This window comes from Populus nigra, chromosome 17 (genome assembly GCF_951802175.1).
Source record: "Populus nigra chromosome 17, ddPopNigr1.1, whole genome shotgun sequence".
NCBI classification, from domain to species: domain Eukaryota; kingdom Viridiplantae; phylum Streptophyta; class Magnoliopsida; order Malpighiales; family Salicaceae; genus Populus; species Populus nigra.
The window spans coordinates 13,233,723-13,248,966 of record NC_084868.1 but is presented as its reverse complement, the minus strand read 5'-3'; the positions used below and the strand labels follow the sequence as shown (position 1 = coordinate 13,248,966).

At 32.7% G+C, this 15,244-nt stretch overlaps 3 protein-coding genes and 1 long non-coding RNA gene across 5 annotated transcripts; 1 reads left to right on the top strand and 3 right to left on the bottom strand.

Annotated features, from left to right (window-relative positions):
• Positions 1-1,367: 1,367 nt before the first annotated feature.
• Positions 1,368-2,609, bottom strand: LOC133676999 (heavy metal-associated isoprenylated plant protein 8). Its single transcript, XM_062098821.1, has 5 exons — positions 2,601-2,609; positions 2,301-2,496; positions 2,034-2,212; positions 1,844-1,931; positions 1,368-1,642 (listed from the first exon to the last, which is right to left on the bottom strand). Exons 1-5 carry the CDS (start codon positions 2,607-2,609, stop codon positions 1,368-1,370), a joined length of 747 nt encoding a protein of 248 aa, XP_061954805.1.
• Positions 2,610-4,425: 1,816 nt separating this feature from the next.
• Positions 4,426-6,904, bottom strand: LOC133677686 (probable pectinesterase 8). 2 transcript variants are annotated; one of them, XM_062099808.1, is made up of 5 exons: positions 6,475-6,904; positions 6,062-6,233; positions 5,774-5,980; positions 4,721-4,980; positions 4,426-4,609 (listed from the first exon to the last, which is right to left on the bottom strand). In XM_062099808.1, the coding sequence occupies exons 1-5, from the start codon at positions 6,870-6,872 to the stop codon at positions 4,450-4,452; spliced, it is 1,197 nt and encodes a 398-aa protein (XP_061955792.1). In that variant the 5' UTR covers positions 6,873-6,904; the 3' UTR covers positions 4,426-4,449. The 2 variants fall into 2 exon arrangements, with proteins under 2 accessions (XP_061955792.1, XP_061955793.1); XM_062099809.1 differs by having other exon boundaries at positions 4,827-4,980.
• A 1,182-nt stretch (positions 6,905-8,086) lies between these two features.
• LOC133677059 (uncharacterized) lies at positions 8,087-10,171 on the top strand. The gene is made up of 2 exons (XR_009835684.1): positions 8,087-8,325; positions 8,963-10,171. It is a non-coding gene; the product is annotated as an uncharacterized LOC133677059 (long non-coding RNA).
• A 3,579-nt stretch (positions 10,172-13,750) lies between these two features.
• Positions 13,751-14,942, bottom strand: LOC133677074 (VQ motif-containing protein 22-like). The gene has a single exon (XM_062098912.1). The coding sequence runs from the start codon at positions 14,826-14,828 to the stop codon at positions 14,088-14,090; it is 741 nt and encodes a 246-aa protein (XP_061954896.1). The 5' UTR covers positions 14,829-14,942; the 3' UTR covers positions 13,751-14,087.
• Positions 14,943-15,244: the final 302 nt, after the last annotated feature.

The window sequence follows — 15,244 nt, the reverse complement described above, 5'->3', positions numbered from 1 at the left end:
TTATATAAAAAAAAAACTAATTTTGATGGGTGAAAGTCAATTTAAAGTTACTGTTATTGTTAAAATAAAAAAAATAAATATGAGAAATTATTTCTTTCAATCTTCAATTAGATTCAAATTCGATACATGATATTGCATCAATTCTCAAGTGTTCTTAATGTGATAAGTGAGAAATTATAAATACAGTAACATTACAACAACTTCCTTACACCTTGTAAAAAAAAATAAAAAAATAGCATAATTACTCTAAAAGTTTATAAAAAAAATAGCCTGATAAATATTTGTTATTGTGCTATAATCTATTTTAAAATATTTTTAAAATTGTTTTTATTTGAAAAAAATTTCATATTAATTTTTTAAATATTTTTTTTATAATTTTAAGATACTAATATTAAAAATAAAAAACCTAAAAAAATTATTTTAATATATTTTTAATTAAAAAATATCTTATACCATACACATAACATTTAGGATGTTGTACGAAATTATTACAAGAATAATCTAGTCCAACTAAAAAAAAATCAAAGCAAATCCTAAATTGTGCAGAGGACGTTCAATAGCTAGGCAATACCTTAAACATAGGACGCATGAGCATTCAAAGAAGAGCAAACTATAAAGTATACCCTTCATTTTCTGTGCATGTTTTGATTTGGTCCCTTTCTTCCTAATTTCACCATCATTACCCTTCATTAGTTTCAAATATTGCAATCTGTCTATTCTGTTAGTTCCCTCTTGAATTGTCATATACATTAACCTTTCTTCATTACAATCAATACAAAATAGATGTTTTAGTTCATTTTAGTGACAAAAAAGATACATGAATTCATGTTTTATCATCACACAACATTAAAAGTTTATTTTTTTTGCTAAAAATTAATTTTTTGTATGTTTTGAATCGTTTTGATGTGTCAATCTCAAAAATAATTTTTAAAAAATAAAAAAAATACCATTTTGATGCATTTCGGCATGAAAAACACTTTAAAAATCAACTGTAACTACACTCCCAAATAGATACTAAAAGAATTTAAAGAATTTTGTAGTTACCGATGGAGGCAAGTAAAGTAAAACATATAAGTTTAGTGTGCTAATTAAATTTCTCAAGTTAATGGAGAATTGAATAAGGATATAATAAAAAGGTAATCTTGGTGCAATTATAGGTAAAGAAAAGGACTGATTTGAAACATAATCAATAGATGGGGAGCATGTTTATGGTTTGCCAAAGAAGATATATATTTCGATGACAAACTATATAAATGTGAGCAACATTTATGGAACAATAACATGCGTTTCAATTCAATTTCACAACTAATATGAAGATTTTTTTTTTTTTTCAAATCACCAATTATAGCAGAACTATGAAATTCTTTTTACATCATTGAACATGAAAAAACATTTTCATCACTGAATATTGGACAAGGATAAACATATTCTTGGGAATTTTGAGGAGGATAGTGAAACATATTCCTATTATTGTTGCTGTTATTGTTATTTTTATCCTTCGGTGCTGCCTGGTTCTGTTGCTTTAGTATCTCAACATGAATCCCCAGCTTTTCCATAATTTTCTGGGCAAGTTTTGGTGGATCGAAAGCTCCCCTGACAGTCACTTGAGAATTCTTCATATCTGGCTCCACACTCGAAACTCCTGACATAAAAAGATCATATACAAGATTATTATACAAAGAAATCTAGAGAAAAGATTAACCATAGCTTAAGATTCAATTGACTCCTCAACAATTTAATAAATATGTTTCTATTTTATTAAATAATCATGGAGGAATCGAAGAACTAGCAAAGAAGATCATCTTTAATGAAAATACATATGGTAGATGGAAAGTATACTTACCTTCCATTCTCAATACGTTTTTCTTGATGCCATGAGCACAACCTTCACAATGCATATTCATTTTCAGCACCGCTATCTTTACTTGAGGCTACATGATCCATATATCCAAGTTAATAACAAGTCGAAAATATAAAATTATTAAATATTAAATTCAGTATAAATTATTAAATGCGTGCGTGCTGCATCTTACCACTTGTTTTTTTTCTGGCTCTTTTTTATCTTGAGCACTGGGTTTTAGTTTTGGAGATATGAGTTCAACATTTCTACTGTATTTTCCTTGAAGTCTCTCCAAAACTTTCGATGGATCAGCCTTCGGTCCCTTCACCATTACCTTGTTCTGTTTGCTATCCATCTTAACTTCTTCCACACCTGACCATTAAAGATTTGCCCACCAAGTCAAAATGGAGCGACAAAGATGAAAAGAAACACACAAAGTTATAAGATTTTAATCAGTTACCTTCAAATCCTTTCAGGATATGTAAGATTTTATCAGCACATCCTTGGCAATGCATGTAAGCTTTCAACACAATTTCTTTTCCCTTGTTTTCTACTTTGTTTTCTTCTTTGTGCTCCTCATGTGGCGTCACGACTGCCTCTCCATTCCTTTGCTGGCAGCGAGCTCCATTTTGTGCTGCATTACCTTCTTTCCCCCCCTAAAAGGTATGGTTCCATAAAAATAATCCATATATTCAAAACATGAAAAACTATTATCTGATGAACAAATTAACAAAAAGAAGAGGAAGAGGGTACTCAATACCTTTCCCATTGCTTAATGATTATCTCTTGTAGGTCAAATAAAAACACTGATGGTGGGGGAATATGGCAATGACTGCAAATTGAATATAAACCCTATCCTTCCGAGTTTTTTTTTCTTTATCTTATAGGTAGAAGGGCAGGATTCCATGTGTGTGTGTTTGTGTGGATACATGCATGTATAGCACATTGCATACGTTACAACACTATAAATTACATAAACAAATGGAGCAAAAAGCTCTTCAATGATCAGTGAAAGAGGATATTGCTTATTTTAGAAACATCTTATACTTTTTTGTATACTACTTAAAAAGTAATGACCATTTTTGAAAACATTTAACCACCTCGTACCTTTGGACTTCCATAACCTATTTCTAACATGGCTAATAATTTAGGCTGTTGTCATAGATTACAAGTGACTTATTGTAAATTTGATGATAAGATGATAAATTTGCTATAAAATATTTAATTATGAGTAATCATATTCAAGATTGTTCATTAAATAATTGATTTTATCTTTTAATGTTTTCCATAATAGTTAATCCTTTTCTTTTCTTTTTTATCATCTACAACTAATTATTGTTATATTTGTCTTGATAAACTGCAAATAAACGGCAAATTAAATGTATTGCTACTTTAAGAGTTCGAGCTTTATTGAGCAATTAAAAAAATTAATGTTTTTAATTAATCCTATGAGTAGGGTCTGTTTGTCTACGCGGCTACGGCTGAAATAAAACACAACAAATATAGATTTGGTTACAGAAAAAAATATTATTAACTGTTAATGAATCCCATCTTTTACTGCGTTGCAAACTCAATAATCACGAATCAGCAGAAGGCTGCTTTTGTTTCAATAGTAAACAATGAGAAACACATATTTACGCACTGTACATGCTAATTAATTAGCATGCACAGTGTAACATGCATACAGTTCTGGTCGGACCAGTTCCGGCCAAACTGGTTTTTGTTCAAAGCTTAAAATATATTGAACCAGGTCCAACCCAGTAAAATAAAAATTATTTTTAATTTTTTAATTGTTTTTTATTAAAAAAAACTAGTGTTTAACATTATTTAATGACACTAAATAAATTAGACAGAGATCGCTTGATAAAGTAGCATTTGCAGAATTTGATCGCAATCCCAATTTCGTTTTTGATTATATTTTACCTGATGTTATTGCGTGCTTAAAAAACCAAAAAAATTATAGTCCTTGTCGGATGTATTTCATACGTGATGGAATTGTAGATATTTTAATGGAACAGTAAAAAATATTTTATATAAAGTATTATTTATTTCATGATGTAATAATAAAAGTTAAATCTACAATATTTAAATTAAAAACTATTAATATTAATATATATTTTTTAAAATTATTTTATAACTTCAATTTTAAAAGCATTATTAACCAAACACATTAAACTACTTTTTTTCAACCTCAATTTCAATCACAATTTTAACCAAACATCTATTTTTTCAAACCAATCTCAATTAAAAGTACTTTTTATAAAACATTTTTTTTTAAATCATAACCACAACAGTTACCACAATACCAAACATATTCTAAGTGGAGTTATGGAAGGACCCAGAGGAGCATCCATTCCAATGAAAACATCTACAGGATAAGTAATTAAGAGGGTTAAGTGTTCATCATCTTGTTATCTGACCTTCAAGTTTGAAAAATAAAAATATTAAATCAGGTAATTATAAGAAATTTGACTGAATAATCCACTATAAGTGTTTTATTCATTAAAAAATATATGTGTTTACATGTTGTATGAATATCTTTCTTCAAAATAATAATGGTTGATATGAACTAGAAACTGGACAACTGAAGAGATAAATATATTTTATATTTAAGAATTAATAAATGATTGTAACCATTGATCTCCATCAATAAATGACACGTTGAGGAAAGGAGAAGCTTGTGTATCATTAAGTTTTTGAACATAAGGTGCCCTCATAGTCATATTGGCTCCAGCACCCAAACAATTGTATTCTCCATAGAAAACAGTCCTGCAAAATATGTTATGATATATATTAATTACCAATTATCATGTAATCAAGTTAATTAATTACTTTAATCATGTGGGAAATCTGAGTAAATATTGATTCTATGGTTCATACTGGTCTCTGGTGGGATCATTGAAGTCATTCCAGCCCTCAGGCGCAACGATATCAGTCATGCTAGTGTATGAAAAAATGACTGAGGAATATGGCCTCCAAGCTCTACCTAGCCATATTCTTCCTGTACCTCCTAAGGTGCAATTTACAAAGGCAAAACCTGTGTTTTCATCCTTGGAAATTCTACCGTGTGCTGTTACTGCTCCATTTATGCCTTTTGCTCCTGGAGCTACTGGGTTAGCCATAGAAATCAACTGGCAATTCTGTAGAAAATGTCCAGTATTAAGAGCTTATACATGGTGTTAATTAAATACAGTATAATCTGATTAAGTAATATATATTTTTATTCCGTACCGATTTAAATTTGAAGTTTAAATAATAAATCGATTAATAAATAAATAAATTTGCATAGTCTCAAGATACTAATTTATAGAGGTTTAATGGTAAATAATAATAATAATAATAATAATAAAAACCATGCCTCCAATGGTTTGGTGCTCCCTGTCTCAAATCAGTACTAATTCTTTTATTTTTTCTATAATTTTTAGTTAATATTGACAGAACAATCTCTTAATACAGGGGGGTATGAGCTTGCCAAATAATTTCTAGTTAATATATGACAAAACAATCTCTTAATACAAGGGGGATGACTGATGAGCTTACCAATTCATGCCTGATACATAAAGAATTTTCTATACACAAGACTATAATCAAGCTGCATATTTCTTGGACTCTTTGTCAAGCAGAGTCATGTTTTGCCATGATTTCATTGCAAGAACACCCGGCCCTCTAAAAAATGTCAAGTTACTTGGCCATGGAGCCAATGTCCTTTGACATGGCCTTAATTAGTACTTGAGATCATAATTAATAGAGTTCCTTGCTTGCACCCTTTATCATTCTTTGACTTTGAGCATGGTGATTGATCTCTCATAATTATATCAGAAGGTGTAATTTTTCAACTTAGTTTCATAGCATGCATGCATAAGAATTTATAATAGTAATTAAAACGAAGAATTAGATAGCAGGAAGGCTTGCTTCAGATAAAAATTAAGTCACCTCATAGAGTGACCTTGCATTGCCAAAGATGAAATCAATAGAGCCTTGGATATAACAATCCTTAAAGTAATGGCGACCTCTATCATCATGAAGGGTGTCTTGTGCTCCAAAGAATCCACAGCCCAGAAAGAAAGCTTGGTCTCCAGATATTCTAAACGCCACTGCTTGGGCTCCAATATCACCGGGGCTTGGAATTGGAGCCACATTCTAGCATGAAAAGGTAATATGTTACTACTTGTCTTCTCACGACACGATGTGGTTTAATGCTGTTGAGCTAACATATCTTACCATGAAACTTATGTTCTTAGCAATGAAGTTGTTCGAGAAAACTTGAACAGAACCGCTATAAAATGTCCCATTAGAAGATTTTGCAGTGTCATTCCATACAATTGCAGTTGATGTATAGCCCTGTCCTTGGAATGTAATGTTCTGTTTGTACTTTAGAACGGTGACTTTCTCACTAAAACAGGCCAACAAAATCATAGTGATAAAGTTTAGTAACTTCAAAGAGAAAAACAGGAAAGCAAACCCAATGTTCTGCTTATAATCCACAACAACGTATTTTCTCTTGAATTCTCTTACACCATCCTTCGATCAGATCGAAAAGATGAATTTAGTCTCGATGAGAGCAAGTTGGTCCCCGAATACCACCTGACTATCAACTACTTAAAATAAAATAAATAAAGAACTAATTAACTTACTAGTAAATGCCAGAATTGATCCAAATTATGGTTCTTTTCTGACTAAAATTCATGACCGAATCAACAGCTGATTGAACTGTCGTGAAATTACAGCATCCGTTTCGATCGACACAAATGGTTGAGGTTGTGTTGGTGTCTGGAGGGGGGAAGTCAGGAGGGAAATCTTCACAAATGTTGACTATTTTTCCATCACTAGGGTGTTTATTATGGTGGTGGTGATGACGGCGACCTCCAATGCTATATGGAATGAAAGTTGCAATAATAGGCGATGAAAAAGTGGCCAAACCAAGTTCAATGAGTTGGTGCAAAAGAGAAAGGTTTGGACTGATAAAAACAGCTGATGCCATAATTGCCAAAAGGGAAACCAGGAGAGTGAAAGAAATGTTTCTGAGACTCATTTTTTTTTCTTTATTCGGAAGAGGGATTGGGCGAAGAGGATTGGTTGATAATATTTCTTGCAATAGTTAGTACTATATAAATATGTATGCACTTGAAGTGAAAGAATTGATAACATGTCTTGCAAATCACCCTGTCTCCTGTCGATTCTTAGGACAATTTCCAAGCTATCCAAAACTTCTTGTGGATGAGGCTTGAATTATGGCACAGGGAAAGCAAGCTACTCGGTGCCCGTTTATCTATTCGGTTTGTTGCATTTCATGCCAAAAAAACCCCATCATTTTACGCCTTTTTATTTCTAACGCAGTTTTGCACGCATGTTTACTCTATATATTATACATATTATAGGATATAATATTCGGTTATTTTTTAAAATATTTTTTATTTAAAAAAATATTAAAAAAATATTTTTTTATTTTTTAAAAATTATTTTTAATATTAACGCATTAAAATAATTTAAAAACACTAAAAATATTAATTTAAAGTAAAGAAAAAATAAAAAATTTTAAATATTTTTAAAAACGCTTTTGAAACGTAAAAAAAAAAAAATGTTAATGTGTTTTTAAAGTATTTTTTATTTTTAAGATTAGTATATTAAATGATTAAAAAATATTAAAAAAATAATAATTTAAAACTTTTTAAAAAAATAAAAAATTTGAAAAGATACAGTGCAACGACTCCCCCCAAACATCGTCACAAACATATCCTATTTTCTCTATCAGAAGCATCATAGTACATAAATGAATGGCATTGGTGAAGAATTGATGGCTTCATCTTTGAAAAACAACTGGACCATCAAACCTTGTCCTCAGAATATGTATGGAATAACACTATTATTAAGAAAAAAATTAACACCAAAATAAAAAAATAAACAACAAGTTAACCTAAAACCAAAAAAGATCTGGATTATTTATTTTGTTAATTTGATCGGAGATATAAACTTAATTTTAATATATAAAAGTTAGTCCTTTATTATGTTCTCGAGGATATGTGAAAGTTTTGCACTTAATTATTTTCTGAAATTTTGAAGTAAAATGGGACATAAATATTTTTATTTTTATTTTTAATACATAAATCTTAGTTAAGCTACAAAGCTTATTATTTATTATCTATAGGATTTAAGTTAAGAAAGAAAAAAAAAATGGTGTGATGGACCAAAGCATTAAAGCCCAACTCTCAAATCATTGAGCTAAAGCTCAGTCCTAAAATCCTCACAACTTGAAGCCGGGCTAATCCATAGTGCTCCCCTTACATCCTCCCAAATGGCAGCTCTTGCATCTCCCACTGAACTTGCCTTTGTCTCAACACCAAACCAAAACCAAGACAAAAACATTAACTTCCTCTGGGTTCAATGCCAACTCTTCATGTCCAAAAGGAACAACAAGAATTACATCAAAGTTTGAAACTTTCTTGTCTTAACAGGCAAGATTTGCGTCAAAGTTTGAAACTTTTCAGGTAAGAATTGTTACTGGTATGCAATTTTTGCCTCTTCTTGTTATTGGGTTCCGTTGAATATTAGTAATGGTTAGTAGATTATCTACTAGATTCTTGAATATTTGTATAGCATCTATTTGCAAAGCCAAGCATTTAAAAAGAGCAGAAATTGTGATTATTGATGGTACAATACTAGGTGTTTTGCCTGATGTTGTTCCTTATGATACACTGGTTAATGCTTACTCTCGTTTTGTTAGTTTTGAGGCTGCTTATTCAGTTCTTGATAGAATGAAAGAAGCTTGTATAAACCCTGATGTTTTTACTTGTAATTCTTTGATTGCCGGTGCTATGAGGCATTGTTTGTTGTCGAAATGTATGGATTTGTTTGAGGAAATGCTTGAGTTGCGGATAAAAGCTGATGTTTGGAGTTATAATACTTTGATGCATTGTTTTTTTAAGCTAGGAAAGCCTGATGAAATGAATCGGGTTTTTACGATATTATACTTTGTTGTTTATCTCCTTCTCCAGCTACGTTTAATACTATGCTTAAGGGGCTTTGCAAGATTGGTTTTGTCGAGAATGCACTCATGTTGTTTAGGAATTTAAAGAGACACGGGTTTGTTCCTTCATTGGTTACTTCTAATATTCTTATTAACAGGCTGTGTAAAGCTCGGAGATTGAAGACAGCTAGGTGAATGCTCAAGGAGCTTGGGGCATCTGGGCTTGTTCCGAATGTTATAACTATACCACAGTTATGACATGTTGCTTTAGATCTAGGAAATTTGAACAAGGGTTTGAGATTTTTTAGGAGATGATTGATAAGGGGTATACCTTTGATGGTTTTGCATATTGCACGGTTGTTGGTGCTTTGGTCAAGACTTGTAGAATTGAAGAGGCAAGTCATTATATGGAGGGGATGGTGACATCTTATAATGCACCGATTAATTTGAACTGCGAAGGTAGTAAGTTGGAAGTGGCATGTGAAATACTTGATGAAATGGATAAGGTTTAGAATGTGATGAGTAGACACACACGATTCTGATGAATGGGTTGTGTGAGGAAGGTGATGTTTATGGGGCCATGGAGTATATGAATGTAGTGGGTTTCAATTCAAACTTGGTTGCTTTAAACACAATGGTTGATGGGTGGTGTAAAGCTGACTGGATTGATTGTGCTTTGAAAATCTTTGATTCAATGGATACAAGGGATTCTTTTAGCCACTCCTCCTTGATTCACAATCTTTGCAAGGATGGAAGGTTCCGTTGTGCATCCAAGCTCGTGCTCTCTTGTGTTAGAAGTGGCATGAGTATACTCCCATCTACTAAGCATGCAGTTTTTGACAGTCTTAGTCGTTCTGGTTGTCAAAGAGAAGCAAAGAGACTTAAATCAGAAATTAAACTGGCTCTTTCAGCATTCGTTTAGGTGCACTGTGGAGGTGGAATGTTTTTCTGGCACTTATTTAATTTGTTAGTCATTTACAATGCAAAGCTTTTGTTGAAATAGAACTGCAAACATTGACAGTTACGTTTAGAGCTCCCAAAGTGCTTCTTGTGCTAATAAGACCTATTGTACAAAATACAAATTGGTCTTAAGAACCAGCTGGTAAATTGGAAACTGAATTTCATTAATATCATTCGAGCATCACCATTGTAACATTGTTCTTAACGAGAGCACGTTTGGCCAAATCTACTCTTGCTGAAGAAAGGACAGTTTACCAACCATGCCAATATTGGTGGATGAAGGAAGAAAGACACATGACAGTTTTTATTGTTGGTGGTCTCACGGGTGAAACTCTCTTATATATCAATGATGGTCTTGTTGGACTACTTTTGAGTTCAAATTTAATGATAAACTTGATTGTACACTACTGTTTCACTGTCAAAGCACTTTTTTTTTTTTGGATCAGGAAGTTGAAAAAACTTGTTTATGGTTTTGTGGTTATGTCGTTGCTTTGTTTTCATTGCTGATTTGTTGGGGACGAGTGTAAAGGAACTGTAGCATTTCAACTGCTGCAAAGTGAGGATTATTTTCATGTTAACTAATGAACTTTCCATGCTGAATATATTAGGTTCATCTTTCCCCTTAATTTAAGATTTTCCTTGGAATTTTTGCTGTCCTTTCCCAAATACACGAAAAGTTGATTGTGATCCATAATAGTTTCCCAGTTACAAAACTCATGTTGTCAGACCTCTGAACAGCTGAGCTTCAATCCCTTTCTCCACTGGTTGATGCTGCTGTATATTTCCTTCATCCATCCCTCCTTTAATGCAACAGGTTGGTAAGGTAGAACCCATTTCTTGTGCTCTGTTTGTATCGAGCCATCCTGTTCCAGACACCACTAAAGTCTCTCTCAATCCAGTATGTGGCCGCAGCAATAACCTTCTTAATCACTAATCATTTTTCGGGCAAATCACTTCGATCGGTAATGCAGATAAAGCCAGGAGATTTTCAACACACTAAAATTATTTTGTAGCATGGTAATTTCACCCCATTTCTAAACTTCACATCACATATATCAACTTTTCAAGGAGTTTAATTCAACGTAGGTTGAGCAATACTTTGTCCTCAATACAACAAAACATTCTTCATTGTTTGTGTTGCCCTTTTGTTTTTTGTTGCCTTTTGTTCTCTAACTACAGTTTATGTACATTTCTAGGGTATCCACCAGTGCGATGATTGATGGAACAGCTTTCCATAATCTGTGCCACATGAGCTGTAACATCCCGCATGTCTTGCAAGCTGACACTCAGTTGCCTGCGCAATCTACTGAAGTGTTTTCTACAAGAGATTATTACTTGGAAATTAGAGGTGGTCCGTGTGCATCAAATCAATCATAGTATAGGGATTCACCTTAACAGTCAGTAATTATACAAGGACTCACTATAATTGACCAGTTAAACAGTTCTGTTCTACATGAACTTGGAGCACTGTGGGCAAAGGTTGTAAGCATGTGACCTGAGGATTAGTTGGGTCAAATGTTTGATACCTTCCTTATCATAAATACAAAATATTTAAGTGATTAAATCTTCAAGGAGCTCTGAAATAGCATGACACAAGACTTTGCTAGTGCTTTCTATAACCCCCCTTGAAAAAATAGAAGAGACAAACATCCAATCCCTCTGTTGCTTTGATCTAATTCAAGACAAACGTGTTCACTTTCACCTTCCACGTTAAGTACATTTATACCAACTTATTAAACCCGACTTAATATATGAATTAGGTTATGAGTTGGACGGATTGGTTTATTATATATCTAATTGAGTTAATTTTTATATAATTTTTTAAAATTTAACTCGAGTTAGTTTCTAGATGGATGGAAGTTAAATATTTCTCAAAGATATAAATATAAAATAAAACAATATACATTAATATTTAAATCTCTTGTGTATTTGTTAGGCAGGCAGCCTATTAAGCTTATCTCTCCAAGAGAGATATTTTTGGCACGGCTAGCATGGTATTTTCAAATGGTCAATCATATTAGTCAAATTCATTTGATGATTGATGCCATATTATTGTTTATAGCATTTTTGCACATGTGATTATACTGAAATGTACCAAAGGATCAAATCCCTTTTATATTATATGGAGCAATCCTCTTCTTTCTGTGAGTATTCAGATTCCTAGGGTCAAAAGTGACACCAACTAATTGAACTTGAATGTTTTGCCTTGTGCATTAAAAATTAATTTCACAAGTTATTAAACCAGGCTCTAGCTCGATGTAGACTAGTTTTGGCTCGATGTAGACTAGTTTTATAATAAATAAGAAAATTAATTTTATATAACCTGGTTAAAAACCTGGATTAATTCCATTGATTTTTTTAAAAAAAAATTGATTTAACCTAATTTATGATCTAAACATTGCCTTAGCTCATACTCTAATTCAGGTTTAATAAAATATAAAATTGTGTGATCCCTGTAAAATGAGATTTTTGTGGTTTATTTTACTATTTGATATATAGATATATGCCATTTGCAAATAATTTATATGCATATTTCACTTAAAAACCAGAGCTCAAAAACCTTAGGGAGGAAGAAAGGCATCACTTTTGACTACCAAGTCTTAGTGCTTGTTCATCCCTATTTTAAACCATGATTTGTAAGGAAGGTAAAGTGGAACCAAAACAAAACAATTTTAGGCATATAACTTGTTGGAAATTTGTTTCATATGGTTGGCTCCCACAATAAATTACTTTTCTTCCCTCCATAATCATTGTACTTGTTTTATATTTGAATTATTATAAAACATATTTAACTTTATTTATTTATTAATATCAATGACGACCGAGATGACATCAGATGATATCATGCGTATTATATAAAAAATTAATTAAAATAAACAACGATAAATTTTAAAATAGACTTGAAAGCTAGTTTATATTCTATTTTACTCAATAACATTCCATTATGAACATCCCAAAATTAAGTATTTCATTTCCCTCTAATATCAATTACATTCCACAAAAAAATATATAAAAGACAAAGCCAATTATTTCATTGCCTTCAAATTCAATATTTATCCACGTGATTGACATAACCTAATTACTGTAATTAGGTTGAAAATTATGGTGGCTTAGATAATAATGTTCAATTAGCCAATTAGGGATTGATGTAATCTTAGGGAATCAAAAGGCACCCATATTAATTCAAAATAGCAAAGATTAGGGTGTATATTTGACTTTGTAATTAAAGTGGACCTTTTCCTTTCCATGTCATTGAGGCCCATGATACACCCACATTCACCCCCTCTTCCCATCTCTCACTCAAATCAATCTCTTTCTGGGAAATTTCAGGTCTTAAATTCCCTACAATTCACGAAAAGTTTTTATTATTTTTCTCTAAATTTGGAAGAGTATTTCTCGTCATTAATTGTGACATAAAGTTAGATAAAGGTAGTTGTACAAAGAATATACACCTGGATTTTTCTTTCTCAACTTAGCATTTCTTAGAAATTAATGCTAGAAAATGTTTCACGAAGTCAGCAGTTTTCTTAAAAATCACTGATTTCAACTTAGTATTTCTTTAAAAAATAATACTAATTTTAGATAAGATTAGCATTAATAAAATTGAATCAAAGTCATAAAAAAAGTAATTAAAAGAGGAAAATTTTCAAATAAAATAATTAGTTTTTTTTTAATTAAAATCTGTTTATTAATACGATACACTGTAGTGTACCGTACTAACAAATAGCACCGCACCACGCACTACAAACAACTCTTAATACAAACAACTCTTAATAGTATTAGTAGTAGGTGTTTATTTGAATCACTTTCTAATATTAGTTGTAGATCACAACAAGTGGCCAATCAAAAAATTAACAAATAAAATATGTCTAATATTCTTCATTTATTTTTTCGATTCAATCTAAGTGTTTGAATTAGCAATTCGGCAGTCGTTAAAAGATTAATTCTCCTTGGAAGCTTGCATATGTGTAATTAAATATATAAAGTGAATGAAACGAGCTAGCATACTTATTTCCTTGAATCATACTTGGCCCATGGTTTTTGAAAGCAAACCAAATGCCTTGAAAATTATAATTAACAATATATTTCTAATGATCGAAAGCAACAAATTAAAAAAAAAAAGAGCTAAGAAACAAAGCATGTGGCAGACTTAAATAGAAAAGTACTTGCCACATTTTAGAGCCAAGCAAAAAGAAGAAAGAAAACCAATGAAAAAAAAGAAAAAAAAATGCTATCAAGTGTCACGAGTAGCATAATATTTACGTTGGTCAATGGTTGTCTCATAGGACAAGTCAGTGCCTAACTTTCGTCTTTATGTCCCTCTCAGAATAAGAAAGTATTACTTCTGTTCTCATTGGAGCTGGAAGATGGAGGCCTAGAAGGAGGAGCCACCAGGGAGGAAATTACAGCTCCTTCAGTTGAGTACCCATGATCAGAGACTTCCATGGTTGTAGAGGCTCTAGGGTTTCCAAGTCTTTGAAAAAACACATCACCGGGAGCAGTGGTAGTACTAGTATTAGTACCCATATTACTGTTTCTCAGTGAGAACATGTATGATGGCGGTGGCTGGCTTTGCTGCTGAAATTGCTGCTGCTGCTGATATTGCAAATGATACCCCGGGGGCATCATAACTGGACTGGGGTGATTACCATGATGGCCTTGACGATGAACACCTACTGCATAACCAAAATTTGTGGCATTAATTTGTGATCCTGTTGCAAATGGTGCACTAGGACCCCCAGTGAATTGTTGCACCATGGCTCGGAAATTCGTGGTGTCTGTATTGAGTAATGTTGTCGGGGTTCTTCTTGAAGCCCTAGACCTTCTACGAATAGGCTTGGCAACTCGACCTTCAGGGCTCAAATGACCACTTGAGCTAGGATTGCCCGAACCCATTGGGTTCGATATGCTAGCCGTGTCCATGGTGGTGCTGGTGATGATATTCACATCAGCGACACCACGATCGTTGAACATGGGTCGAATAGGAGGTAAACCTTGGTTCGAGAGATTTTGTTGATAGAATTGAGACCAATCGGGAGGATTATCGGACATGATTTTGCTCATGACCTCAATTATAAGAGAAAAAAACACAAACTATAGCATGTATCTAGGGCGCCGCTATGTCTATGTGCGTGATTTTTCTTCGGCAAGTTTGAAGGGAGGAAATGAATTTAGGCCTATGGTATTTATTGAGGTTCAACATGGTCAAAGAAACAATACAGGAGAGATCCTGGCCATTGATCCTTGCTTAAAGGACACTCCCAAGCTAATTTGTCACGTGAGATGGCACGTGGGTGCTGTCATGTAATGTGGTTTCTGGAAAGTCTATGTACTTCCTTCGTGAGGGCATGGATGGCTGATATTTTTGAGGTTGCATGGTTCCTTGAAGCAACATTCATAGGGCTCTATCAAGATGAGATCATCTCTTCAAGGTGGCCACGTCAGCTGAAGACTTTTTGCGTGGTAGGTGGCATTGGGTG